The following is a 26348-nucleotide window of genomic DNA, read 5'->3' as shown; positions in this document are numbered from 1 at the left end:
CTTTCCACTCTCGCAGTCAAGGATGACCATTCTGGAGGTCAGCCTTGGTGTGTGCACCCCAGGCTCACATCTCGGAAAGGTCGGGGCTGGGCAGGAGGATGCACCCATCCAATGGAATGCACCGCACGGGCCCTGAATGAAAGTTATTAAGGGTAAAATCTTACACTCTGGAGTACCTGACACAGAATAAAGTAAAATCAAGGAATAATAAGTCCTTCAGGTACTTCAAGCAACTAAAGAAAGCCCTTTGGATGTTTCCCAACCAATTCAGACCACAGAGCATTATGCTACAGCAGGTGACAGAATATGGCAAGGCTCTAGGGGGTATTTCCCCCAATCTGAGCGAAACAGACAAGGCTACCCAATGTCACCCACACATTTAATGCATTTTGCTTTGTTGTTAAAAACACGAGTGGGCCAGAGAGAGGAGTCACGATTTCCATAAATCTCTAACACAGAAGCCTAACCCATTGCAGCCCGCGTAGCACCCTGAATGACGACAAATTGTATCGATGATAAGACTGTAAAATTGTACCGGCAAAATAACATTCCTACTGGTGGCTGGCTGACTATTCCCTTGGAGTTTACCGGTAGGCAGGGTGGGTAGATGCTGGGTCAGGGCAGGCAAGGAAAGACTCGTGGTGAAACGGCTCAGCTGGCACCGTGTTTCCCATCCTAGCAAGGTTCTTTGAGTTCTGGCTCAAAGTTTCCAGCTTCATTTGGAGTCCCCTTCCAAGAAGCTGACTCTATTTCTTCTCATGCAAGGGTTTGCAAAAAGGACAGCATGCTGAGAGAGGAACAAGACGCGGCAAGGCTGGCAGGTACGGGCGAGGCCGCGTGCGCCAGGGTCTCCATCCCTCGCTTCACCTCTAAGTCCAGCAGAGGGAATGCCCTTCTACACTGAAAAAGTCCCCAGAAAAAGGAACACGAAACCGGCCTCAGACATCAGGAAGTCTATAAGGAAACTGCAAGAGACACAAGAACAAATTCTTCTTTGACTTCATAAAAGGACAACAATTTGAGGTAAAAAAGTCTGAGTAAAACGACAAGCCTCCTCCATGAAAATCACATAGGTAAAGTTGTTCAATTTTTAATATTCTAATTACAGCAGAGCTCAGGGATCTTTTAAAAGCAATAAATGGTTCCTTTTATAAATATATACATAAAAGATCTTAGGATAGATTTGAGGTATAAAACTACAGAAATATCCTTTTACAAAGTCCTTTCATACTCTCCCAAACCTGCTAATGGAATAAGGCCCAAGTAGTAAAACCAAAATTAAATGCCTATTTGAAAACATATTTCCCTCATAGTAAAAAGGAAACAGAAGGAGAGATGGAAAGGCACAAAAGGACACAACCCATCAGGCTGGAAGAAAGCATGTGGCCTGTGGGTACCACCCTTCCTTAAAAGGCAAGTCAAAGCACATTTTGCAGAATCCAGTCCCAACCTAGCCTGGACCTGCAAGAAATCCAAGGGACCCCTGTGAGGGGCCCAGAGCAGCACTGTCCACTAGAACTTTCTGTGTTGATGGAACTTTCCTATAAATCTCTCCTGTCCACTGCAGCAGCCACAAGAGACATATGGCTACTGAGCCCCGGAAATGTGGCAAGTACGTCGGATAAGCTGGATTTTAAATTTTCATTTAATCTTAATTAGCTTAAACTTAAAAGGCTACCTATGATGTGTGGCTACCATACTGCACAAGCAGAGAGAGAATTCTGGAGATGCTTCCTTGCTGCTCTCCAGAGATCTGAAAACAAGGAACTAGGAAACTTGGGCCAAACTTCTGCTGCTTTGGGAGGCCACAAAACTTTGCACTACGAGTAAATGTTTGGAAAAAAATCATTTGGGACTATAATTCTCATAATTGGGTCACAGTTTGAAGGGGATCTTTAACATCTGTAAGTCTGAGAAAAGCCTTTGAGCTATTTCTGAATCCAAAGAAATGCATGTTCCACTTTCCTCCTTGCCCCCTGCCAAGGTAGGGGACAAGTTTAATACAGGATGTCAATAGCCCAAGAAACAGATTATCTGGGCCTCCCTCAGTGCAAGATAGTTAAAAATCACTGCTTCTCTTGGAAAATACATTTGAGTGACAAAAACGGTGTTAAGTGCCGACGCTGGGGTAAGGGATGGATATATGGGAGGGTGTGCATATCTGAAGGGTCTGGGACACAGTGGTGATCACTGCTTCCTGCCGCACATGCAGTTATCCTAAGGTGCCTCACCTCAAATAAAATCCAGGTACAGAACCCCTAGGCCCCTGCCCAGCAAAAACACCTCCTCGCTGGCTAGCTTAGCTGCCTCTTGCTTGAGACCCGAGTCTCAAATGTCAAGCTCCTTTGATGCCTCTTTCACAAGTGACTTGGGATCTTGTGGGATAAAGGGTTTTACTAAAATAGCACTTGGCATGACCTGGCATTCTATAACCCCTTTAGGGATTTCTGCACCTCCAGACTCTGGCTAGCCAACTGGGGGGTCTTATGGCATGCTCATAGCCTTAAAACTATGAACCCCCAATGTTTACCCCTCAACACACACAGACACAGTATCTCTCCTAATTCCAGTAACTACCAGCATATGGCCTTTTTTTTTTTTTTTTTTTTTTTTTTTGCTGTGCCACTTGATACAAATCCTGAGTTGCTGCATCTCAGAGTGGGCAGCACTGGGTGAGGACACACACTCTACCCATCCATGGAGAAACCATGGAAGACCTTCTGCAGCCCCCGACCGAGAACACAGATAGTGGGCAGGGCAAGGGTACTAGAGTTCTGCCCTGCCTTGTTTGCCTGTCATATGCTTAAATAAACAAAACAAAAACAAAAAACCTGGTAGCTTTGATCACTCCATGGCTAGTGAATGATGAATCTAGACAACGAAAGGATGAATGAATAAGAATCAGTGCAACACTGGTTACTGCAGCCAGGTCTCGGCTAATTTCTAAAGAAGTTGACATCCTGGTGCAGATCATCTCTCCTGGAGGAAAAAGGAGGTCAGGTTGTAGGTTGTAGATTCTGGACTCACTGGCCAAGTTAGCAACCTGGTGACGTCACAGCCTCTCCAGAGGGGCCCTTCCACAGCAGCGGCCTCTGACAGCAGCAAGACAGCACTCTGCTTATGCCCACCTTCCAACAGACCAGGTCATTAGCACATTTTGCAGAGAGCAAGCAGAAAAGTTTAATTGCCCTTAATTACCCAGTTCAAGAAGGCTCCTAGATAATGGCTCTCAGATTTCTTGCCTGGTATCGACGTAATTTCCCTGACTCCAGCTTCATTATATCCCTAACTTGGAAGCAATAGTCTCTCCAAGTGTCTTTCCATAACAGATGCTGAAGTCCCAGGCAAGGCTGGGCCACTGCTACAAAGGTTTCCTATATGAGGAGTCAGATCCTCAGCTTTCACACTGCAATGATGTGTGTATGTGTGTGTGTGTGCGTGCGCTGGGTGTGGGAGGGGGAGGGGAGGACACACTAGCATGTACTCAGAGGAAGGGCTAAGACAAGGAATATGTAATCAGAAGCCATTACAATTACAAATGTAAATGAATAGGCAATTGGCACTGACCTTTGCAGATTGTTAGAGGACTAATTAAGGCAAATCAGGGACTCGGTTCCAACAGAAAAACAAGACAGTGTACACCCTGAGAATTACTGCTGTCGTTTCTATGTAGAGGCAAAATGTAAGAGAATCAGACAGTCACCCAAAGTATTTATGGTTTACACACTGACAAAGAGAAAGCTATCTCCACGAACAAAAGACATACCACAACTTACTTAGTGACATATTGATAGCAACTTTGCTGGAAAAGTGTATCAACAAGCACCACCAATATTTGAGCTCTTGCCATGTGCCAGACACTGTATTAGATTCCATATAAATAGATCCCACCCATGAAACATCCAGTTACACAAATTACAAACTCTTGGCTTAGAGTGGCTATTTTAAAAGCTGCAAGAAAAACACTTACTTAAACACACACACACAGAATCAAGCTATGCACTATTCTGTAAACTCCATTTTTCTTTTACAGTATTATATTCTCTTTTCGTTTCCATACATAATGATCTCTCCTTATACTTGCATTGTAAAGCATCTTTCAAAAAGCAAAACAAAATTTACAGTCCTTGTCCAAATTGTCCTTCATCAGGTAATGTACTTAAAACAGATAAAGTCATATTTTCTCCATTCCTCCATAAGAGCTCAAAACTTCAAGCATCGCAATTTGTTTTGATGTGTTTTTACATTTAACTTCTCTAGTGAGAAATGCTTTCCATCACTATGCCTTTTCCCAAGCCCCATCAACAAAATGCACAAAAAAAAGGAAAAAGAAAAAGTAGAGCTCTGCTGGTTTGGCAAAAACAGAACCGGCCACAACATATTTTAGTGCACTAAGAAAAATTACACTGAAATTGCATATAATTTAGCTATTTACAAAAAAGACATACTTCATATTTAAAGGGCAGCCTTTTGCCAATTGTGAAAAAGAAAAACAAAACAAGAAAGTTGAAAATGGTATCTCGTATAATTCCCTTAAGCTGTATGAGTTTGCCAGAACTTCTCCCAGAAACTTGGTTTAAAAAACAAAAAAGATCCATGGACTCAAGTCAGTTGCTAAAGATTCATTAAAACCACATCACCCCTCAGAAAGCTGCCTCCAGACCCTGCCCCCAGGAATTCATCGCCTTGAGCACCAACGATATATTATTAAAGGGGGGACCCATTTTTCTGCTACAAGCAAAATATTCTCTTCGACCCCAGTGATCATGCGCCCCTGTAAATGGAGCCGTGGTCGGATGACTCTGGAAGCCTGAGCTGGTAGACTGACCGGTGTGTCCACGCAAAGAGCTGGGAAGAGGCCACCCGCTGGGTCCCCCAACTCATAAAAGTTCCAGTTCATAGAAGGCCCTCGGAAAAGGATCGTTAAATGGGATACATTTGTGCCAAGTTTAGAGACCTATGATTACATGAAAGAAAAAGGAGTTTAGGGAAGGGCAAGAGAGCAAACAGCAGAAGGAGGGGGAGAAGAAAGGCCAAGAGCAGTCACACAAAGGGCCTCCTGTCCTCTTGCAGCCCAGGGCACTGGTAGAGTGAAATTCACTACAGTCTCACCCGGGAGCGAGAGGCGCACACAGGGAAGCCGGCCCTCCACGCGAACCACCTATGGCAGCCTTCCGGAGCGCGAGGAAAACTAAGGGGAGGCCAAAAGGCAGCGCCAGCAGCCCAGAGGCAGAACCTAGCACGTCAGCCGCCAGCGGCAGGCTTCACTACCTGCGGGTGTGGGTAGGGAACGAGAAGGCCAAATCCCAACAGAGTCAAGAGGCTGTTTGGTCTTGCGGAAGATAAGCTCAAGCCAATCATCAAAAGTCCAAGTCACAAAAAACAAAACAAAACAAAATAAATTAAAACTCACCTGGTTACTATTTCTGTGTGGTGTGTATTTCCAAGCCATTTTTCCAAATGAAAAGGCCAACTGTGCATGCATGTGTGTGGATGTGTGTGCACACGCACGCTCGTGTACTATGGGGCTGAGGGTGGAACGCACACCCAGGAAGCCCACTGGACTGGACTAAAGATGACTCAGCAGGGGACCGAGGAGGAACCCGTCTGCTGCCCTCTGACAAAGGGTGAACGGGGCCACTCTGGGTGCCCGGCAGCCGAGGTCCACCCTTCGGTGAGGGTAGGACCTAGATCCAGGTGTTTGGCCTCAAGGCGTCGTCCGAAGGCCAGGAGCACACACTGCAGACGGCACAGCTGCTCCCGGGCAGCTGAGGGCCAGAGGAGCCAACGCCCCCCAAGTGCTCAGACCCCCGACACGCGCGCACTGGGGAACGGCGTTTCTGGCTGAAGAAAACGTCCTGATCCAGATGTCAGAGAGGAGAAAACTGGCAATGTTTTATAAAGTCTGTGTTTATAAAATTGGAAGTTGAGAAACTTAAATATCTCAGTTCTACGGGGCTCATAATGCCTCCTTTCTTTAAGACATTCTTTTAAGAAGCTTTTAGGAGCCTGGGGAGAGGGAGGGTGTGTTTTAAGAAGCGTTTTCTTAAAGGTGTTCCTCAAACAAAATCAAGCTCCGGTTACTATCAAGATGAGTATCACCTAGCAACTTCTCCCTTTCATCATTGGTAAAAAGCATAAAGTTAACTAAGGGGGGCAGGAGACACGGGATGGGGGGACGGGGAGGTGGGAGGAGCAACACTTGACTCCAGGCCAAAGACCATACAAAAGGATTGTGAAGGAGGAAAGGAAGTCTATCATCCAGACTGAAGCTATGCATACACTTGGGGGGTGGGGGAACAGACCCTAATACGCATTAAACGAGAGAAACCTAGACGGCAGTGGTGTAAGAAAGCAATTCCAGAGCGGACTGCGTAAGTAGCGGTATTGCGTTATAAAACAGGGAACTGTTTGTTCCAGTCCCTGGACCCGGTGAAATGGCAGCTGTACACTATTTAGTTTGAGGCACCTCATTAATAAATGGAAGAAACAGTGAAAGAAAGAATTGAGGGGCTACAGGGACCAGCTTTTAAGGGAAGCTTAAAACAAGGATGTAGGCTGGGGCGGGGGCACCTGCGGATGCAGGTAGAAGGCAGGACAGTCCTGCGAAATGACAACAGTGAGGTAACTGGGGGTGGCAGGATCACAGAGAGGCCTCCCTGGAGCCAGACAGCAAGGCAGGCTCTGTCCCGGGCACAGAGGCGAGTGTGGGGTGCCCAGCCCCGCCCCGCACCCCAAGAGCGCTGCGCTGGGCTCAGGGACAAAGCAGCAGCTCCTGGGGCTGCGGCATCTACACGTTAACCAGATGAGGCAACTGAAAAACAGGTGGGGAGGGACAGTCTTGCAGGACCTGGAGGTGACAGAAATTGTGCTGGTGACCCAACAGAACTTTCCTGAGCAAACGATTCATCGTACCCGTCCCACTATGCTGAAAAATTAATTAATTAATTAAAAAATAAGAATAAAAATATTTTTTTAAAAAATCTCTTGCAGGGAGTAAACATTCGTAAATCTTGGAAGGTTCTGTCAATATAGGCAAACACTAACGTTTTAAAGAGAGGCTAGAGTGAGAGAGAAATGCCAGTTTCTTTTATATACAGAAGAGAGCAAAGGAACGGGGGGTGGTCAGGACAGGAGCAGAGGGGCAGAGGGGCTCCGCGGGGTTCAGGGAGGACACCCCCAGAAGGAACGGAACTGAGGGAAAACCAGACATAACGCACTCAGAGATGAAATGTCTGCTGCTGGCAGAGAGCTGACCATGAATTCATCATAGGTGCCTAGAAAACCAGGGAAAACAAAAAGTTGTACAAGAAGGTAAATGAAATTATAAAACTCTACATGGCTCAGCTGTGATTAATATTTATAGAGTTATAATAATGAAAACACTGAATATTAATATAACCCCAAATTATTATTTAATCATAACGGAAGATGGAAGGAGAGGAAGACTGAGTGTGTAGGGAGATGGGGAGTGAGGGGGAGTGGAGGAGAATGGGGGGGATGAGAGTGTGACGTGGAGCGGGTGTGGGGGTGTGTGTGGAGTATAGGGGGTGTGGGTGTATAGTCTCTGTATTTGTGGGTGGTGCGTGTGTGTGTGTGAAAGCATGTATGGGGCAGAAGGGTGTGTGTGCAGTGTCTGTGTTTGTCGGTGGGATATATGTGTGGGAGCGTGTATGGGGTATGGTGTGTGTGTGTGAGATTATGTCTGAGGTACAGGGGTATATGCCGTACCAGTGTGAGTTTATAAGTCGGGTGTGTGTGTGGGGGGGTGCGTGTATACAGGGTCTGAGGTGTGTGGTGTTTGTGTGTGTGTATGAGTTTGTAGGTGAGGTGTGTGTGGGGGTGAGTGTGTATTAACATGTGGGGGATGGGTATGTGCGGGTGGGTGCAAGTGGGTGATTTGTGGAATGACATAAGACTGAAAACCACATCTTCCAGAGTAGAAAGCCAAAAAATAATGTCTAAAACTAAAAAACTAATGATAAGAAGAACCCGTACCATATATGTCAGAAAATACAGAGTTAAACTGTTAAGGGCTGACTCACTATCTGCAATATCTGTCAGTAGATGTGGGGGGCAAGGGGTGGGGGTGTCAGCTCCTGTGGTGGGACCCCAACCAAGGTCTCCCTGCCACAGGAGGTGGCAGCACTGGGTGGGGCCCGTGGGGCTCCTGCAGAGGCAGAAGGGAGCCTTTAAGACATTTCAGCTCAATGGAGTTCAATAATCGTATTTTGAGAGCAAATGAAAAAAAAATATGGAATTAAGGATCAAAAGAAACACTATATGTTGACCGCCATCCCCCCCACCCCAGGGTAGGGGCATGCTCTTTTTTATACTAAGGTTTATATAACTTCTTCCTTTACAAATTAGAAAGATATATGATTTGATATCGAGTTTAGAAACCCCCCTAGCCATGGTGGCGCAACAGCCGAGAAAGTGCCTCCAAGGCTTTGGCCTGCTCAGGTCATGAAAGAAAGTGCGCCATCGGGAGGGAAAGCCGAGAGTTCAGCGTTGATGAGCGCAACATCCCACAAGTGCCAAGGAGACACCCAGGAAGCTGTCAGAAGGACATCTGGCAACAGCAGGAGAGCAGAGCCAGGGCCTAACGCTTGGGGGACTCAGACACAGGGCCAGGCTGAGGACCAAAACCCAGAGACAGACACGGAGGAAGTTCAAGAGAAGCAGAAGAGCAAGACAGAAGGATGCCTTGGAGGCCACGGGAAGAGAGCGTCAAGAAGGAACGGGCAACAACTCCAAACCCAACAGAAAGTTAGAAAAGCCGACAGCCCCGGGCCGGGGAGACAGACGGTCAATGGTGCCCTTCACAGGAGCGCGTGGGGGTGGGAGAAGCAGGGTTACTGCAAGCTGAGGAGGGGACGCGGGGAGGGGGCAGTACAGATCATCTGTTCAAGAACCTTGAAGGGAAGGAAAGACTGTGTGGCAGAGAGAGAGGAGGCACAAGATGAAAGGGCAGCTTTTGTTTTATTGTTTTAAAGAGGCAACCGACAGCTCTGTGCTTACAGGCTGAGAAAAGGGCTGGAAGATTGAGAACATAGAAGAGCGAGTGTGATTCTCCATAGGTCCCAGTGAGGACAAGAGTCACAAAGAGGAGGAAGGGAGATGGAGATAAGGCCCTCCCTGTAGGATGGGGAGGCAGAGGCAGGGCGGGGTCCCGGTGGACGTCTCTGCTCTCTTTGGGAAGCAGCAGGCAGTACTGACACGCAACAAGAGGAACCACTATCAAATACAATTAAAATAATTTATAACAAGCATGCTTGGTTTTAAATATCTGTCAAGTACATTTACAGACCAGATTCTGAGGCCACAACTGCCAGTCATTATACTGAGAAAGACATAATATAATATTTGCTTTACATCAATCTGAACCAATAAATTCAAACTAGAGTGTAGACTGGAGGGATTTGGGGAGAGGGGACAGAACATCCATTGGCCTATGCACTGGGTAGGGGCTTGAGGCTTCCTTAAGGCTGAGCATTTGCCCAAGTATTCTGAAGAAGAGTGGTGCTGAGTTCCTTTAAAACAAAACCCATGACACAACAAAACCAAAACAACAATCCACAAAGGTCCCTTCCAGAAGGCAATGGTCACCTGTAAGGTCAGAAACGGACAGGAGGGCCAGCTGCACCAGAGCTGTAGGTTGAGTTATGCCCCTCAAAGACAAGTTCAAGTCTTATCCCCAGTCCCCATGAACGTGACCCTGTTTGGACATCAGGTTGTTGAATTCATAACTGGTTAGCACGAGGCCACACTGGACTAGGCTGGGCCCTGTTCCAACATGACTGGTGTCCGTAGAAGGAGAGGAGATTTGCACACAGACACACATATATGGCCACCAGAGAGAGAGCACCACGTGGACAAAGAGGAGGCAGAGGCTGCAGTGACGTAGCTCCAAGCCAAGGAACGCCAAGGATGGCCAGCAACCCCCAGAAACTAGAGGAGGCCAGGAGGGATTCTCCCCATCAGGTTTCAGAGGGAGCGTGGCCCTGCCAACACCTCGATTTCTGACTTCTACCTTCTGTAACTGTGAGAAAATGAAGTTCTGTTATTCTGAGCCACGCAGGTTGTGGCACTTTGTGACAGCAGCCCTGGGAAACCAAGACAACCAGTAACTTCTTCCTCGGGACAAAGCCCTCAGGAGGCCTCCTGGAGGCGACCCCCCCAGGAGTACGTGGCCTCTGTACCTGCAAGGCCACTCACCTGGGTCAGTGGAGGGACACCTGCGGATGGTGAAGATCTGCCCCAGGTCCTCGTCCTCCTCAGGAAGGCCCTTCTGCAGCCGCTGCAGCTTGCGCAGGCTCTCACTGCGCTGGTGCTTCATGGAGCGCACGTGCTGGATGAGGTTGAGCTTGGCCTTGGTGGAGTAGCTGCACAGGACACAGTGGTAGTAGCAGCTCTCGCCCTCCACGCCACTCTCATGCTGCTGCAGGTGCTGCAGGGACAAAGGAGAGGGACACGCCTTGGGTAAGACACTCGAAGCCTGCACCACCAGGAGCCCACCCTGTCCTGGTTGCAGCCAAACAAGAGGTTTGTTGATTATAAGGCTTCTTAGAGGGATTGTTTTTTGTTTTCCCCAACACACCCTCCTCTAGCAGCTTTTTGGAGACAAGCATCAAGCTGACTCTCATTCCCCAAACATCCCTCACTGTGTGGTTTTTCAAGAGCACAGATAATACAGCTGATCGACTGGCCACCCCCCCAGTGTAACACCAGTTTTCCAGGCGCCATTATTAAAGTTTCCCCCTTTCCCATCCAAAGTGTCCTGTTTAATTCAGATCAGAAGCCAGCAAACCATGGCCTGTGGGTCAAATCCAACTCACCAGTTCTTGTAAAGTTTTACTGGAACACAGACATGCCCATTCGTTACGTGTTTAATATGCTCGTGTCTATTTGTCCTCCCCTCGTCCTTCTTGCCCCAGTCACCCGAGCCTGGGAACTGCTCTGTGTTACTGGTCTTCTCTCTGACCCACACTGGTTCTGTCTGAGGCCCAAACCGTGGTAACTCTTTCTAATACTGCTTGGCTATCTTTCTTGTCCAGCTTAGAAGGCAAGACACTGAGCAGGTGGAAAAGTTAGAATGTCCTGCATTCCTGGGAATACTGAAAGTATAAGAGAGACCCTACGAGTGCTTCCTATCTGATGACATTGCTCTAAGACTCACGTGTCACATGTGTACACCCTACGTTCATCAGCTAAGTGTTGTAGAAAACTCATTGGAGGAGGGTCACAGCCCTCAATCATGAAGCCAGCTCGACAGTTTCACAAGAAATCCGGCCCTTGCAGATTTCTTACCAACATGCAGGTAAGAACGCTAAGTGCCTCATATGTACCCATTAAAGAAAAATCCTCTCTTTCCCTCCAAATGGGTGACTTAATATGCTTGAATGCAGAACCCTGGAGCAAAATAAAATCCCCACAAGTAATAGCTGTCCTGGAACAATTTCACAACCAGAAGTTTGAAGAACTAGCAAGGCCAATGTTAAGTGTTAAAGAAATTAAAACTGATAGTAAAAAGCTACGTTTCTTGAAATAAACTAATTTTTAAAAATAGTTTATCTTTCATTTGCCTCCTTTAAGATAAGTCTTACAGAAGATTTTAGGAGGGGATGAGCTAAGCCAATGCTTTCTGTTGGCTACGACCCAGGGGAGAAGAAGGGTGATGGGGTAGATATAAAGGAAAAGGATGGGCTTGCCCATGTTCATTCTCCCCAAACTTCTCCAGAAGGCACCTCAACAGCCAAAACCCTGAACAGGATATTCCTGGGAACAAGGGTTTGGCTGGGGATTGAGGAACAGGAAACCTATACAAGAGCCAGGAACTGCTGTCTTAGTCACTAAGAGCAAAGGAATTACATATAATAAAGTATCAACGAAAACTGAAAGACTAAGAAATAATGAGGAACATAACCATGGACTCCAAACAGTAAATTCTATCAAGGTATGTCAGTGGCATCATAAACCAAGAAGTCAGAGCAAGAATCACTAAAACCTTAACCCCAAATCCTCATCACCTCCCCATGAAAGAGGATTTCCTTGCAACAAGGCATTGGATCCTAAACATAAATTTCAATATGGATATGGGGTTTCTATTCCAAATAGCTGGGGTTTCCAATCTCTGAGCCAGCCAAAAGAGAGAGAGAGCATGGCCAAAAAGATTTGGATGAGAGCTAAGATGTCAAATGTCTTTTATCCTCAAATCCATGGCTCTTGGGTGATAGAGCTGTATAAATCCTACATTGAAATAAACGTCATCCTGGGAACTCCTGCATCTAAAAAAATTGATATTGTAAATATGTTCCAAAACCACTCTACAATCAAGCTCATGCTAGTGAACTACAATCTCTTTACCACCACAAATTCTTTTATTCATCATTTTAGAGTCATTTTGGAAGGGAAATGGGCACAAACTACAAATTGTGGGGAAAAGAATGAAGGAAATGAGAGAAAAAGAGATGAGGAAAAGAGTCACAGCCTCTTCCACCGATCCTGATTTAGGAAACATTTAGGGCCCTTTCCTTCAGACCTGTACTTTTTTAAAGCTTAACTCAAAACTTCAAGCTTGCTCTTCACACCAAACTCCTTCTCCAAGACATCCCCCCACCCCCACCCCAACACACACACACACACACAAATCTAGAAGAAACTGTTCCTTGGTTGCTAGGATTCACCTGCTTAGAAAGGTTACATGCCAACCCAAACTTCTGCTCACAACTTGGGTCTCCTGATGTCTACCAGCATGTGACCAATTCTGCTCTCACCAAATTTTGTAAGTTCTCGCTGGTTGCTTCCCAAGTTGTCCAACCTGGAGCAAACGGGCTCAAAGACAGCAGGAAGGGTGGTTTTCTGACCTGTGACCCTCTCCACACCAGGCTTGTGCTTCACGGCCAACCAGGTCAACCCCATGACCCAACTGGCCACCCCCCTTCCCAAAAGCACCAGCCCCATCCCCAGATTCCAGCCTCGGAACCTGCCTAACAAAAAGCAGGAGGGGCTGGGGCTGAAGAGGAAGCCGAGCACTCCACTGGGGCTCAGCCAAGGACAGGCTTTAGCCGCAGAAGAGAGGAGGAGATGTTTTCATCTGGAGAAAGAGGGAGAATAATTTGTTCCTGACCCAGCTAATTAGAATACCCTCAATTGGGACCACAATGTATTTAATTAAATTCACTGTAATATATGAAGAATCCACCAAGGCACAAATCCCAATGGTGCACTCAATAAAGGAGCTGCCTCCTTTCAGAGTTCTTGCTCTCCTCACCAGGCAGGAAATGTTTCTCCCACTCAAATCCTGAACCCCCGCCTGCCGTACCCCACCTGCTCTGTCTCCATCGTAGAGCTCTCCCATCCACCTGGAGGGGGACCCAGGCTTTGACTTTTTCCGGTTTTCTTTATTCTATTTTCAAGACTCCTAACTGCTCACCTCCGTCAGGTCAGGGGCATCATCATTTAAGAAGAAAACAACTTCAACTGTTGCTAGCGTACAGGGAGGAGAGCCACACAGGACTCCCCAAGAAAGCTGGCTGTTGAGCACATTCGGAGGGGTTTTTGTCTGGGTTTGATTCTAAGTGTGTCCAACACTTCAGACACTAGGACACACTCGCGCAGACTGCGACCAGCCCTAGGGGCTTAACCTGCCAGCGATTCAGGCGGTCAGCAGGGACTCAGAAGATGCACCAGGGCACTGGACGAGGCCTCCTGTGGCTTCAATACCTTTTTCAAAAATTCCATTTTATTGCGACGTATTCACACACCATACAGCCTTCCACAGGGTACAATCAGTCATTCACAGTACCATCCCATGGCTGTGAGAAGACATCGCCCGGACCACAGAAGCTCTCTTAAGAATGGTCAGTGTGTTCCCCCAAATTACTAACCGGGAAGCATGACCAACTAGTAAAGGAAGAAAGGAAGATCAACCTACCTAAAGAGCAGCAAGTGAGGCCACCCAAGCTCATCTGGCGTGTCCAGCTTGTCCTCATAACCTTGAATCCACCTAAGGTTTTCTTTTACATTCTCCATGTGCCGCAAAAGACTGGGTTAGATGGACTGCAAATGTATAGTGGTTTTCAGTGAAAGAAACTTCTACGCTTGGCAATAGATTTACTTTCTGTGATCTCAAAGAAGTACCATGACCTATAAGAATGAAGAAACTAACCCATCTGACTCCTAACTGGAAGCAGAAAGGCAGCCCACCCATCCCCAACACCTACAAACTACCACTGGGCAGCAGGTAACAGCTTGCCCAAGGCACAAGTCATCCAGAATTCGACCAACTGTGGGGTGGTCAGCGCCCATGCTAGAAACAGTCTCCACTTTGACTAACTTGTGTTAGTCAAAGAGATCTTGCACCTTTTTCTGTTTTTGTTACAGGTATTTAGATTTTTAAATGCTCCTCCCCGTCTCTGTTTTGCTGGAAGATGCCACTCCTATGCTCCTGACATGCAAGTGTCAAACGTCCCACATCTATCATGGTGACTCCGCTCTGTATCTAGGTCAGGGAGAAGAACTTAGGAAAGGAAAGCCCTTGCTGCAGTAAGAGGCACCTTTGACAATGAGCCTGGTACATAAAGCCATGTGCAAAAAGCAAATTAATGAAAGACAGACTCAAAGAAAGACAGATGGGAGAGAAGAGAAAGGAAGGGGAGAGGAGGGAAGGGGGAAGGGGGAGGGAAGGAAATGAGGGAGAGGAGGAGGAAAGGAGCAGGGAGTGAAAGGGAGGGGGTGGGGGGGAGAGAGTGGGGGGGGGTAGAGGGAAGAAATCGGGCTGTGTTGCTCTGTGGGATTCTACCCCATCCACATGTTATGCTCATTCACCCTGGCCAAATACCAAAAGTCAAGGAGAGAAGAAGGAGGCTCTCATTAGAAAATAATTCATCATGAAAAATCAAAATTGTTCCTGTTACTTGTTTCTCAGGAAAACTAACCAACTTCTGTCAGAGAACATTGATTTCTATAAATCTGGAGGGGCCCCAGCCCCCTCTTCCTCCCCAACAACAGGAAACTTCTAACATCTGGTCTTCATGCACAGAACGCAAAATATTGATCAGGTTTTGTCAAAGCTTCCCCTCTCAAGTAGAAATGGACAGAGTACTTTCTGATAAGCACACGTGCTCGCACACATGATTCAGAAATGAAGCTTCCCTGGGAAATGACACCTGTTACTATAAACACATACCAGCCTCTCTAGCCACACTTTGCAGGACACACAACCCGATGCTATTCCGAGAGCAAATGGAAACCAAGGGGCTCTCTGATGGGAAATGCAGCTCCCAGGTATCCCCAGAGCAAACGGGCTAGTCCACGGGAAAGCCAGGTGCCTCCTGGTAGCAGAAGAAACAACCACAGCCAGGCCCTGGAAAGCCCCGAGGCACCCGGGGCTCTGGACAGCACAGCACCGAGACGAGGCCAGCGGAGAAGCCCGTCCCACTTGAACCCTCCTCAGTCCATAAAACTGGAGGCTCGGGAGGGACCAGGCCATTGCCGCCTCTCCCTTTGCAGGGAAAAGCTGCTAACCAAAGCAGACAAGGGAGACGACTACAAAAACCTCACTGACAATTCCAGTAAGAAGAAATGAGAAGGGGATGAGGAGCCAGAGTTCCAGAATATTCTTCTAAAATTCAGTTTTCTAATTCCTCAACGTTATAAGAGGAAATAAGGAAGATGTAAGTGGGTGGTAAGTAACCATTGTAAGCATCTGTAGCATTTACCACTGATGATACAACTACACTAACATTTGTTTTGTGGGTTTTTTTTTGCTTATTGTTGTAACACAAATACATTATTTAAAAGGCAAACTTTTTATCACCACTAAAAATAGAAATTCAGTATTCTTTTTTTAAAAATGAATGTGCCAACAATAATCGGAGTGCAAATTAAAAGAATGGGACACCCGTCAGCCTATCAGTAGGCAAGAGTGAAGCAATTAACACACAGCCTCTGCAACGTTTTAAATTTTCTCATTACAGCCCGGTGAGGACAGAAGCACCTGGCTCACGTCCTTGAAGGAACTCAGGGCTCAGAGAGATCCTAGGACTCCCCAAGGCCTCCCAGGGAGCAGAAGAAACAGGACTTGAACTTAGGACGTGGTTCCAATCCCACACCCACTGACCACAGGAGTGTTCTGAACCCGGGACTCCCCAGACCCAGATATTCACCTTGAAGGCCTAAAAGAGAAATTATTTCAGTTCTAACGCAACTGGGGGTGAGGACAGTTAATTTTTTAATCAGTGAGACTGTGTTACAGTTCCAAATTTAACGTCACATCTTTGGGAAAGCTCCTGGAAGGTCAGCCTAAATATATAAACTGTTTCTGTTGAATGTCGGCTTTTCATCCACCTGTGCCCTTGTCCGTGGCACATGCTAATTTAGTTCTATTTCACTGTAGGAACCCTGCAGACACCATGAGATATAAGCCCCACCATGGTTACAAGAAAAAGTGAAAGGAAGTAAAAATGTTCCCTTAGATCAGTCTGTTTGGGTTGCTCTGACCTATTTTCTGGTTTTAAGGCCAGACTCCTTATCCCCGGGCACAAGCCGTGATTGTTCACCCCAGTATGTGCGCTCAGGCCGTGTTCTACCTCTGGAATGCCTTCCTCGCTCCATTCTGCCAAGCCACCCCCTGTCCTTCCTCCAAGATGCAGCTCAAAGTCAAATATCAGGGTACCTGCTCCCATTCCATGCCAAACATTTTCCAGTTGCTGCTTCTTGTGCATGCCTACAGCCCCTCACTGTCCAGCCTAAACACGTTGGGATTCCTGACATGCACTCTACTCCCTTAAGATTTGGCCTTTTCTCTCCAACACAGAGATGATCAGAAGATGGGGGAGGAAAGAGGATGTTTGGGGAAACACATGGTCTGTGTTCTTTCTTCATGCATGACCACGAGGCTCATCCAAATTACAGATTTCCAAGAAAAAAGGCATGACATCAAAATCTGTTTTGACCTCTTCAAAATATATTTCCCTCGCAAAGAGTCCAGGAGAACCACCTAAATTTAGGGTACCATACCTGAATTTACTTGTATATCATTCTTGACAGTGACTTTGGGTCACCTTTCCACTTTGTTGAATGGGGATGAGACTCTTCTTAAGGAAACTGGGCCAGAGCACAACCAAGCCCATAGAGCGCCAGTTTGCTAAGGTAGTATTTGTAATCAGGGGAGAACCAAAGGCTTTGGCAAATGACCCTCATTTCACTGATTTGCCAAAGTTAGCCAATAAGCCAATCCTAACTGTGGCCTTGGATTGAGGCTGAGCCCAGCTCAGTGCCTCAGTTTCCCTCTTTCACATTCTCTCTGGGAAAGAAGTATAAGAAAAGCAACTTTCACACAGTAGGTGCTCAAATACTTGATGTTACGAAGAAGATAAAAACTTGGTTAGTCTACTGTAAAGTTTGGAAAAGGGTTCCTAAGTCATACAGGAGTCAAGACCCACTTCCTAGGCTTTATCTCAACCTTGCTGCCCATTTTAACCAGAGAGAGACTGCACCCTTCTAATAGAAGAATGGTCACTGGCCATCACCCCATGTACCCTCTGCTGTGCCAACACCACCACTCCCCATCTCCCTTACCCAATTCTCTTGAGATAGGCCAAGTCATAAAATTAAGGTCATAATTCTAATAAAAATACCACATGCATAAGTAGTGACTACACTCTTTGTGCCTGTTTGAATGTATTATGGCCCCCCAAACACCATTATCTTTGATGTAATCTTGTGTGGGCAGACGTTATCAGTGTTGATTAGATTGTAATTCTTTGAGTGTTTCTTTGGAATTTGCCCCACCCAGCTGTGGGTGATGACTCTGATTGGATAATTTCCATGGAGGTGCTGCTCCACCCATTCGGGGTGGGTCTAAGATGAGTCACTGGAGCCCTATAAATGAGCTGTCAGGCAGAGGGAACTCGCTGCAGCTGTGAGGGACATTTTGAAGAATGCACTGGAACTGAGAGAGGAGCTTCAGCTTACAGAGACAGTTTGAAGATGGCTGTTGAAAGCAGACTCATGCTCCGGAGAAGCTGAGAGAGGACAAATACCCCAAGTATGACTAAGAGTGACATTTTTGAGGAACTGCAGCCTTGAGAGGAACGTCCTGGGAGAAAGCCATTTTGAAACCAGAACTTTGGAGATGCCACCCACATGCCTTCCCAGCTAACAGAGGTTTTCCGGACACCATTGGCCATCCTCCAGTGAAGGTACCCGACTACTGATGTGTTACCTTGGACACTTTATGGCCTTAAGACTGTAACTGTGCAACCAAACAAACCTCCTCTTATAAAAGCCAGTCCATTTCTGGTGTTTTGCATTTCAGCAGCACTAGCAAACCAGAACACTCTTCTTAACAGAGAGATATGAAATTTATTATGCAAAAGTATCAGCATTCCCTGCAGACACCATGAGATATGAGCCCCACCATGATTACCAGAAAAGAGTTAAAAGTCAAAGCAGATGCCACCTACAGATGATCACAGATTTATGTTATTGTTTTTCTCCTAGAATATACTAAGCTTCTCTCAAGGAAGATGCTAATACTGAGACTTATGAATCAGGAAACACCATTCTTGTGAGGGAAAAGATGCAGGGATGCTAAGTCCTGACTCCGGCCCTGGATCGCGGGTGAGCCCAGCTCAGTGCCTGCATTTCCCACACTGGCATTCTTGCTGGGAAAGAAATATAAGAAAAGAGTCCTGCACACAGTAGGTGTGCAAATACTGGATGTTATGACTTCTGACAGCTGTGGACTCTCTCTGGACCCACAAACATTCAGGGGTGCTGGGTGATGTTCTTGTTCTTAAGGAGCACATTCTCCCTCCTGCCTGGACAGACAGGCTGCACATATGCTAAGAATTGGGCACATTCTGCAGGTAGATCGCAATAACTTTCAGCAGTGGCTCTTTACAGCTGGGTGATGCTTCAAGCATTCGCAAGCACAAACGCCTGTTTGGAGGAAGCTTGTTAGATGTGCAGAGGCAGGCCCTCCCTTAGGAAGGGCCCCACCAAAACCAGAGCCACAAGCAGTGTGGGGGTCAATTTCCACAATGATTGAATCTACAGAGCTTGGAAGTCAAGCAGGGCTTCACGGGTGGGTAACCAACAAAGTAGGTCCCATGAGGCTAACCTCAAATTGATAACTTCCAGAAACTATCTCAAACTCCTCAGAATCTGAAAAGTATCATCTAGGATAGTGCACAGGTAACAGTAAATTGCTTCGTTAGTTCAGACGTGCCTTTTCACTGTAGCTACCTCCAGCTCTTGCAGGTTTAAGCACCCAGCAAAAATAAAGCTCACTGTATAGGTACTACTCTAGCTGTCCTCAGGAAACCCCTTCAAATTGTTGCCAACCATAGCAGTTAAGGTGCACTCCCAACTAAGATTGCCCAGTGGAAAAGCCTCACTCTGGTTCTCATTAGCCGCACTACCTTGGGCAAGTCAGGTGCCCTGCTGTGCTGGTTTAGAAGTATTACGTCCCCCAAAATGCCGTATTCTTTGATGCAGTCTTGTGGTAGCAGATGTATTACTGTTGATTAGGTTGGAACCTATTGGTTCAGTGTTTCCATGGAGATGTGACTCAATCAACTGTGGGCGAGACCTTTTGTTACATTATTTCCATGGAGGTGTTGTTCCACTCACTCAGGATAGTTCTTTACTGGATCACTGGTGTACTTTAAAAAGAGCCACACAAGCCCAGACACAGAGCAGCTGAAGCTAAGGGAGCAATACTTTGGAGAACGCCATTTTGAAACACAACCTGGGAGCAAGGAGATGCCGGCCACTTGCCTTCCCAGCTCACAGAGGTTTTCTGGACGCCATCAGCCATCCTTCAGTGAAGGTACCCTATTACTGATGTCTTACCTTGGACACTTAATGGCCTTAACACTAACTGTGTAACCAAATAAACCCCCTTTGTAAAAGCCAATCCATTTCTGGTATTTTGCATAACGGCAGCATTAGCAAAGCAGAACACCTGCTGAAGCTCAGTTTCCTCATCTGCAAAATGGGACAACAATAGAAACTGGGAGGAGTCAATGGGATAACTGGTATGGACTGCTTAATACAGTGCCTGGTGCACAGTAAGCCTTTTTACTAAATAAGGCTATTGTTATCATTGCTGTCATTTTTATTTTTTTCAAATTAGTTAAGCTTTGGGATTAGGGCTGGAAATGAATGTCTACTGAACTCAACAATTTGACATGTCCCTCCTAGGCTCCAGTAAAGCAACTTGACAGTAAAACAACTGTGAAGCACAGAAATTAACTTGTCAAAGTCAGGCCACTGATGTAGGTGGAGCCTGGATCCAAGCCCCAAGACCGTGTCCTTGTCACAAAACCCTATGTGCTTACTGACTCTCTTTGCTCATCAGGACACCAATATCACAAAAATCAAGGGCCACGTTCTTTATCGTGCCTGCCAACACCCCAGGTGTGGAACAGAAGAGGAAGCAGAGCTCAGCTGCAAAGGTCAGCGGACACTTTCCTGACTCCCCAAATTCACCCTGAAGCAAATCTTTGTCTCTCCAACATTCTGACCGAACACAGCAGGAAAAATACTTGCCTGGTGCTCAAACAGGTGTGCTACCTCAGCTGTAAAATGGTGATATTTATACTTGCCTGGCCTGCCTGTGAGGCAACTTTCAGAATCACGTAAGAAAACGTGAAAATCCTTCGGACGAGGCAATGGGTGGGTTACTTCACTGTAATCGTCTTTCTACCTAGAGCCCAGACCTTGCTTCCTCACTTCTGATTGGCAGGTACAACACCTGGGCTTGGTGGTAATGCTGCAGAAGGTGTTCCAGCTCAGTGGCTCTCTAACTTAAGCACACATCAGAAGCACCTGAGACCCAGCTTGCTGGGCCCACCCCAGGGGTTTCTGATTCAGAAGGTCTGGGGTAAGTCCCAAGAATTTGCATTTCTAAAGACCTCCCAGGTAACAGTGATATGCTGCTGATCAGGGACCACACTTTGAGAACCGCCTCAGAAGAGGCCCAAGTCAGAACAGACAGAGACGTTCCCCTATAAGGAGGAAAACATCCAAGGGCTAAAATCTCTGCAGCCACCTTGCCCCAAAGAGTATTTCAGATTCTAGCAAACTGCACTAGATAAATCATGCAATGCCTGCACACAAGAGTTCACCTCTTTAATGAACAAGTCACATGGAAGCAGCTGCCCGCTCCTAGCCTGCTCCAGATACTTCATAAAAGTCAGAATTGGCTTTATTTATCTTCCTCTCCCCTTTCACACCTGCAGTCTAAAATTTCCTGGGGTCATCGCTGAAAGCGTGACTCTTGACGGTGGAGCGTGAGGCACCATGCTTTCCTCCCCAGCTCTGCACCCTACTGGGTGCACCTGTCCAGATGTCTTGCTGGACCGAAGCCCAGGGGAGAATTTCCACCAAATATGAGAAAAATAAAATGCTCTTTAAAATTCCTCCCACGCTCTTGAACTTTCTGCCTGCTGCTGCTGAGAGCACGAATTTGGCGCTCAAAGCCAGAGGCATCTCTGGAGCTCCCGCGGTTTGCTGACAGATGCCCTCATCACCTTCATTAAGAGAAACAACCTGGGCAACCAGGGTGACACGGGCTGACTTCTTCCTTATAAGAGGTGCTTAATTTTTATTTCATTTCATTTTTCCCTTGAAAGAGAAAACAGTAGCCTGATGGGGCAGGGGAAAAAGAAATCCCTCAGAACCGACGCCTCGGGCTTCGATGGTTCTGGCTGCTTGCAGGCATTTCAGCCCTCCTGCTTCAATTCCACGGATTTTGTTGAAGGTTCAAGGAGACTTATGGAAGGGGGACAAGGAGCCAAAAGAGAATAGAGAGCAAGATGGCGCTTTCAGGAAGCAGAGCTGCGTGTGGAGCGCTGGGGTCGGGAGGCCAGGAGAGGCCACGCGGTGGGAGAAGGGCCGCGGGTTTGCGAACGATGACACAGCTGGTTGCTCTGCTCTGCTTTCGGGTTCCCCCCATAAATAACCCAGACAAACACCCTGTGGACGGGGTTTTGCTTTCCTTCCCCCCCTTTTTAAGTCTCATTAAAAGCCGATACAGTTCAGCCTCAAGATGGAGAGCTCAGCATGGATTTTACTGAACGTTAAATCAACCAGCAAGCGCAGCCAGCAAACTCTGTGGCACTTTAACTTTAAATAATGCAATAATTATTGAATTTCCTTTTTATAACTGAAGTGCTGGAATGTAAACAATGGGGCTGTAATTGCAGGAAGGGGGGATCAATAGAGGCAATCGTTTTCAGCCATGTTAATTGTAAATACAATTGCTCCAAGATGTCAGCCTTGTTCTTCTTGCTCCCAGAATCATCCTAACGGATGACAGAGTCCAACTTTCCCATTACAGCTGTTCGTTCCTTTAAGAGGTTCTCAATCAGGTCTGATCAATCTGTCAAGATAATGCATGGAGTAAGTAAGACTCTTCCCAACACAGGCTCCCAATCAATAGCCAGGACCAGCTTAATGAGGTGGGGCTAAGGCCCAGAGGGAGGTAACAGCCCCCAGCTTGTGCCTAGGTTTGGCAGGCTGGCTTCCTAGCATGGCCCAGATAAACAGATCAGCCCTTAATGAGGACATTAGTTATGCATGCTTCAGCAAGCAGCAAGGCACCCATCCCTTGGGACAGATGGACGGAAAACAAAATAGATTAACAGAAAACAATATGGTGCCAAATCAGGTCTAACTGAAGACTTTTCCCTCCTTCTCCTGCTTTTCTTAATTGTCCAACAAAGTGGGGGACATCAATTAATCATTCCAACGGGCGTGAGCTCGAAGACTGTGAACATCCATTGGGCTGGGGGATCTCAGGGAGGCTGCTAACCTCCCTCAGGTTGTTGCAGAGTGTTAGTGCCCTCATTTCCAGGTCTCAAGATGGGCCTCTCACAGAAGGGCCCGAGCACCAACCAGCACGAGAGAATGAGGACGAGGCTGAGCCTCGAAGTCCAGCAAGTCCAGCAGCTCTACTGGGACTGAGGATGGATGAGAACAAAATCGCTTCTCCTTGCTGCTGACATCCAAGTTGCTGAGATCAAGTCTTGGTCTTGACAGTGGTTGCTCTCTCACAGACGAGGAGGTGTGGGCTCCGGATTCTTGAACCCATTTTCACATGGCCCACATACCTTTGGAAGTCCCCCCACCCCAGCCCACCCCACCAACTCTCCCCACAAGCTTTGCAGGAGTCCCAATTCTCACAAGGATAACCCAGAGGGCCCCATCAGGATTCTGGAGAGCCATCCTCCATCCTCCGGCAATCTTCGCGTTTACTGCTGCTGTGATGGGCTGGGAAGGACACTCTTTCTCCTTAAGCAGCTCACTGTGGAAGCCCATAAGAAAGAGCCAGGCCAAAGGCAGGTCCCAACAAGATTCCAGCATTGCCTTTTCCCAGTGGGTTCACTTTAGAGTTGCGGTTCTCAGAGTGTGGTCCCAGGACTAACAGCACCAGAACCCCACCCAGACTCCATGCAGACCTATAGAAACTCTGGAGGTGGGCTCCAGCCACCGGGGTTTCAACACGCCCCCCAGGTGATTCTGGTGCACGCTCAAGTATGGTGGCCAGTCTCAGAGGGTGGGTTGGGCAAGACTGGCTCCTAGTAGGGATGACTTTCTAGTAAGTTAGAAAGAATTGAGAAATGGTCCTTTCTATATTAGAAACAGTCCAGTGCCTGAGACATACTCTAGAAAACTATATTTTCACTGAGGTTTGGATCAGAGGAGGACTTATTTATTCCAGCCCTCCCAACTCCGATTACTCTACCACCCACACACCCCAGAATGTGAGGCCTCTGGGAATAATAAAACCAAAGCAATGAGGCCCACGTGAGAACTCTGTTTTATTAGCCAGAAAAGATCGGGGGTGGGGGGTGTGAGGGGGTGGGTGTCACACTACTAAATTTCAAAAGTTAACAGTTTCGTTTTGTGATTGAAGCAGAATGAGGGTAACTAGGTCTTTTTTAAAGGTGCAGAGATGAGTAGAATGAAAGAAATAAACAGCTGGAGAGATGAGATCCCAGCTCATTGGCTGCTCCTTGTCCGAGGCATTCCCTGACTCCCAGGCTCAACTCTTCCAGCTTCTGGAACCCACAGCCCACGGGTAGCAGCTTCTCTGCTGTTCTCATCGTACTATGTTGCAAACCTCCCTGAGTCCACCCCCACATCATGTACAGCATCTTACAGGCTGGGATGAAGTTTTATCTTTCTATCCTCTGTACTCAGCACAGCTCCTGATGTACTACAAGTAACTAAAATTGCTGACTGAAAGTTGGAACAAGTGAGGAAAACTTCCTCATGCTCCATTCTTATCCTGGTCTTTAGCATACCATTTAAGACCCATCAGTAGGGGGCTGAATAGTGTTCCCCCAAAAAATACTCATGTCCATCTGGAACCTCAGATGTGACCTTATCTGGAAATAGGCCTTTGCAGATGTAATTAGCGACATTAAGATGAGGTGATCCAGGGTTAGAGTGGGCCCTAAATCCTTGTAAGAAGAGGCAAGGACACACAGGAACATGCAGGGAAGACGACCACGTGAAGGTGCAGGCAGAGACGGAGTGATGCAGCCACAAGCCAAGGGATGTCAGGGACTGCGGGAGCCACCAGAAGCTAGGAAGAGGCAAGGAAGGGCTCCTCCTTGTAGCCTCAGAGGGAACACAGCCCTACCCACAAACGAACATGGACTTCTACCCTCCAGAACTGTGAAGGAGTAAATGTCTGCTGTTTTAAGCCACCAAGTTTGGGGTAATTTGTAACGGAAGCCCTAGGAAACAAATACATTATCTAACCTAGTTCAAATTCACTTCCCCTGTCTCATATTTCACCCTTCCACCCCATTCCACACTCCACATAAAAATAAGACTCCTGGCAGTCTCCCCCCTACCCACCAACCCTGATCTTTCTGGTCCCCCTGCCTTCTCTGGCTTGGAAACCTTCTCCTCCCATCTCTTTCACCTGCTGAAACGCTATACATCTCCCAGGACAGGTCGATGGCACTTCCACCTGGAGTCTTTCCCCATCACTCCTGACCCAGACCTGCCTTCTCTCCTCTGGGGTCCCATAAGGGTAGGTGATTCCCAGTCAGCACCCACCACAAATCATCCTTTTGTGCATGTGCCTCACTTAACTTCCACATGAGGCTCTGCATTCCTTGATGGTTGAGACGGGAGGTTGGAGACAGGAGGGAATGTGTATATTTGCTTATATTTAGTATTGGTTTAAATAGGACTGCATGACCTCATTACTACAAATGGCTTTACTGAGTGGCCATAAAGACTTTGTATTAATTTTCTAGCATATGGATCTCACTAGTGCTCCCCCCATTCCAAATCAGCCAAAATGTCCCCCAGCCAGAGGAGAGGACTCATCACACTTTTTAACTTAAATGGTCACCATCTTTCTATACTTCCATCTTTTCTACGCACTTAGCTATGTTATTTATCTAGGCTTAATATCTTAATATCGCTCAACTCTTTTACAACAGCTCTTTTACTCTCTAACAAATAATTGCAAGTTGTGGATATACTGAGAAATATCTAGAAGATCACAGAAACAAGTATAGGGAGCAGGCTCCACAGATGCCTCTCAAGGAGAATAATTTAGAAACCGCCAGGACTCCAAGCATGAGTGGGCAGTGGACAACACATCTTGACTAAAAAAAATAGTACATATTTTAGTTCTAAACGTAAAATGTCTACGAAGTCAGTGGAGTGGGGGTGGTAAGGCTTAGGTTCCTGAAAGTAGGCGGCCAAATTGGCACTCCTAGCACAGAAGGATGAGCAGTTTGACTGTCCCCAGGTTTGCAGAGTCAGGATGAAAACTCTGATTTCCATACACACACATCCATCTTCATTTTCTTCCCACATTTCCTATCCTATTTAACTGACTGACTTCCGAGAACCAGATCCCCAATTCTTTGTTTATTGGTTGCTTTGTTTGGTGGTGGTAAAATACATAACATAAATTTTGTCATTTTAATCATTTTTAAGTATACAATCCAGTGGTATTAATTACATTTACAAGATTGTACTACCATCACCACTATCTATTTCCAAATGTTTCATCGTCCCAAACAGAAACTCTGTACCCATTAAGCAACGACTCCCCTCCCCCCCGATCCAGGTTACCTCTAATCTACTCTTTGTCTCTGTGAGTTTGCCTATTCTGGGGATGAGTGGAATCATACAACATGAGGCCTTTTATGCCTGGCTCATGTCACTCAGTGTAATGTTTTCAAGATTTATCCATGTTGTACCATATATCAGTAGTTCATTCCTTCTCTGTTGTATGGATAGACCATATTTTGTTTATCCATTCATCTGCTGATGGACACTTGGGTCATTTCCACCTT

At 46.8% G+C, this 26348-nt stretch overlaps 1 protein-coding gene across 3 annotated transcripts in view; it reads right to left on the bottom strand.

Annotated features, from left to right (window-relative positions):
• The window catches only part of ZFHX3 (zinc finger homeobox 3), a 281010-nt gene that overhangs the window by 92668 nt on the left and 161994 nt on the right, over positions 1-26348 (bottom strand). For all 3 annotated transcript variants that reach the window (XM_037815539.1, XM_037815540.1, XM_037815541.1), the window contains one exon: positions 10219-10450. In XM_037815539.1, the coding sequence (XP_037671467.1) occupies positions 10219-10450 (232 nt within the window). The remainder of the gene's footprint in view (positions 1-10218; positions 10451-26348) is intronic.

This window comes from Choloepus didactylus, chromosome 22, assembly GCF_015220235.1.
Source record: "Choloepus didactylus isolate mChoDid1 chromosome 22, mChoDid1.pri, whole genome shotgun sequence".
NCBI lineage: Eukaryota > Metazoa > Chordata > Mammalia > Pilosa > Megalonychidae > Choloepus > Choloepus didactylus.
Note: the sequence above shows the minus strand (reverse complement) of the source record. Positions and strands in the feature narration are given on the sequence as shown.